An 876-nucleotide genomic window follows, 5' to 3' on the forward strand; every position below is an offset into this window, starting at 1 on the left:
CTGGGCTGTGTTGTGCGCAGCGCGTCGGGGCCGCGGCTCAAGGTGGTGCCGCGCTACCTTGTTGGGCAGCAAGCGCACAAGCATGACCAGTGCAGCAACTCCCTGGCAACCAATTGTGATTGTGGGGCCTAACTAAGGCCATGCGACAAGCACAGCTTTGTTACTGCTGCAAGTGCCTTCCCAACCCACCTGTGCCACTGAAACTCCTATGCGTGCCCTCATCACATCCCCACACCCACCTGCAGCTCGTGCAGCGCCTCGTGCAGGTCTGGCTTGAGGGTGAACAGCCGGTTGCCGCTGACGGCGGTGTAGCAGGCGCCCTGCGATGGCGACATCGGCCGGCACGAGGTAAACCCACGCTTGCAATTTCGTGTTCTCGCCCCAACCCAAGGGCCTTTCTGAATCGCGCGAATTGAATACTACGACACTCCCGTCATTCCGTGGCAATGTGAGGCAGCACATCTGATCGGCGCGCCAGCCGGCTTCCAAGACAGCCGCCTGGCAGGCCGACGGGCAGGTAGGCCGCCAGCTAGGACGGACGGCAAACCAGTGAAATGGCCCTCAATGCCCCCCTTGCACGGCAGCACAAACATGCGCCCGAAGCCGCCCCGCTCATGCACGCACCGGCTTGAGCCACAGCATGTTGCTGCCCCAGGACCCCGGATCCAAGAGCTCCCACTTGGGCCCGGTGAACAGGTCCAGCACAAAAGTATCTGTCAACCGCCGCGGCCCGCTGCCCCCGGCCGCCGCCGCACCGCCCCCTGAGCCGCGCCGCTCAGCCGCGCCACCGCCCGCGCCAGCGCCCGCTGCCGCATCGCCGGGCGTGGGAGCGCCGCTGCCGCTGCTGCCGCCGCTGCTGTTTGCTCCGCTACCGCC

At 66.1% G+C, this 876-nt stretch overlaps 1 protein-coding gene across 1 annotated transcript in view; it reads right to left on the reverse strand.

Annotated features, from left to right (window-relative positions):
- Positions 1–221: 221 nt before the first annotated feature.
- Positions 222–876, reverse strand: part of MNEG_13724 (hypothetical protein) — a gene marked incomplete at both ends in the record, with an annotated part of 4,244 nt that continues 3,589 nt past the window's right edge. Inside the window, one exon of the mRNA XM_014037804.1 lies at positions 222–320. Within this exon, the coding sequence (XP_013893258.1) occupies positions 222–320 (99 nt within the window). The remainder of the gene's footprint in view (positions 321–876) is intronic.

Source organism: Monoraphidium neglectum (genome assembly GCF_000611645.1).
Source record: "Monoraphidium neglectum strain SAG 48.87 unplaced genomic scaffold scaffold04004, whole genome shotgun sequence".
Lineage (NCBI taxonomy): Eukaryota > Viridiplantae > Chlorophyta > Chlorophyceae > Sphaeropleales > Selenastraceae > Monoraphidium > Monoraphidium neglectum.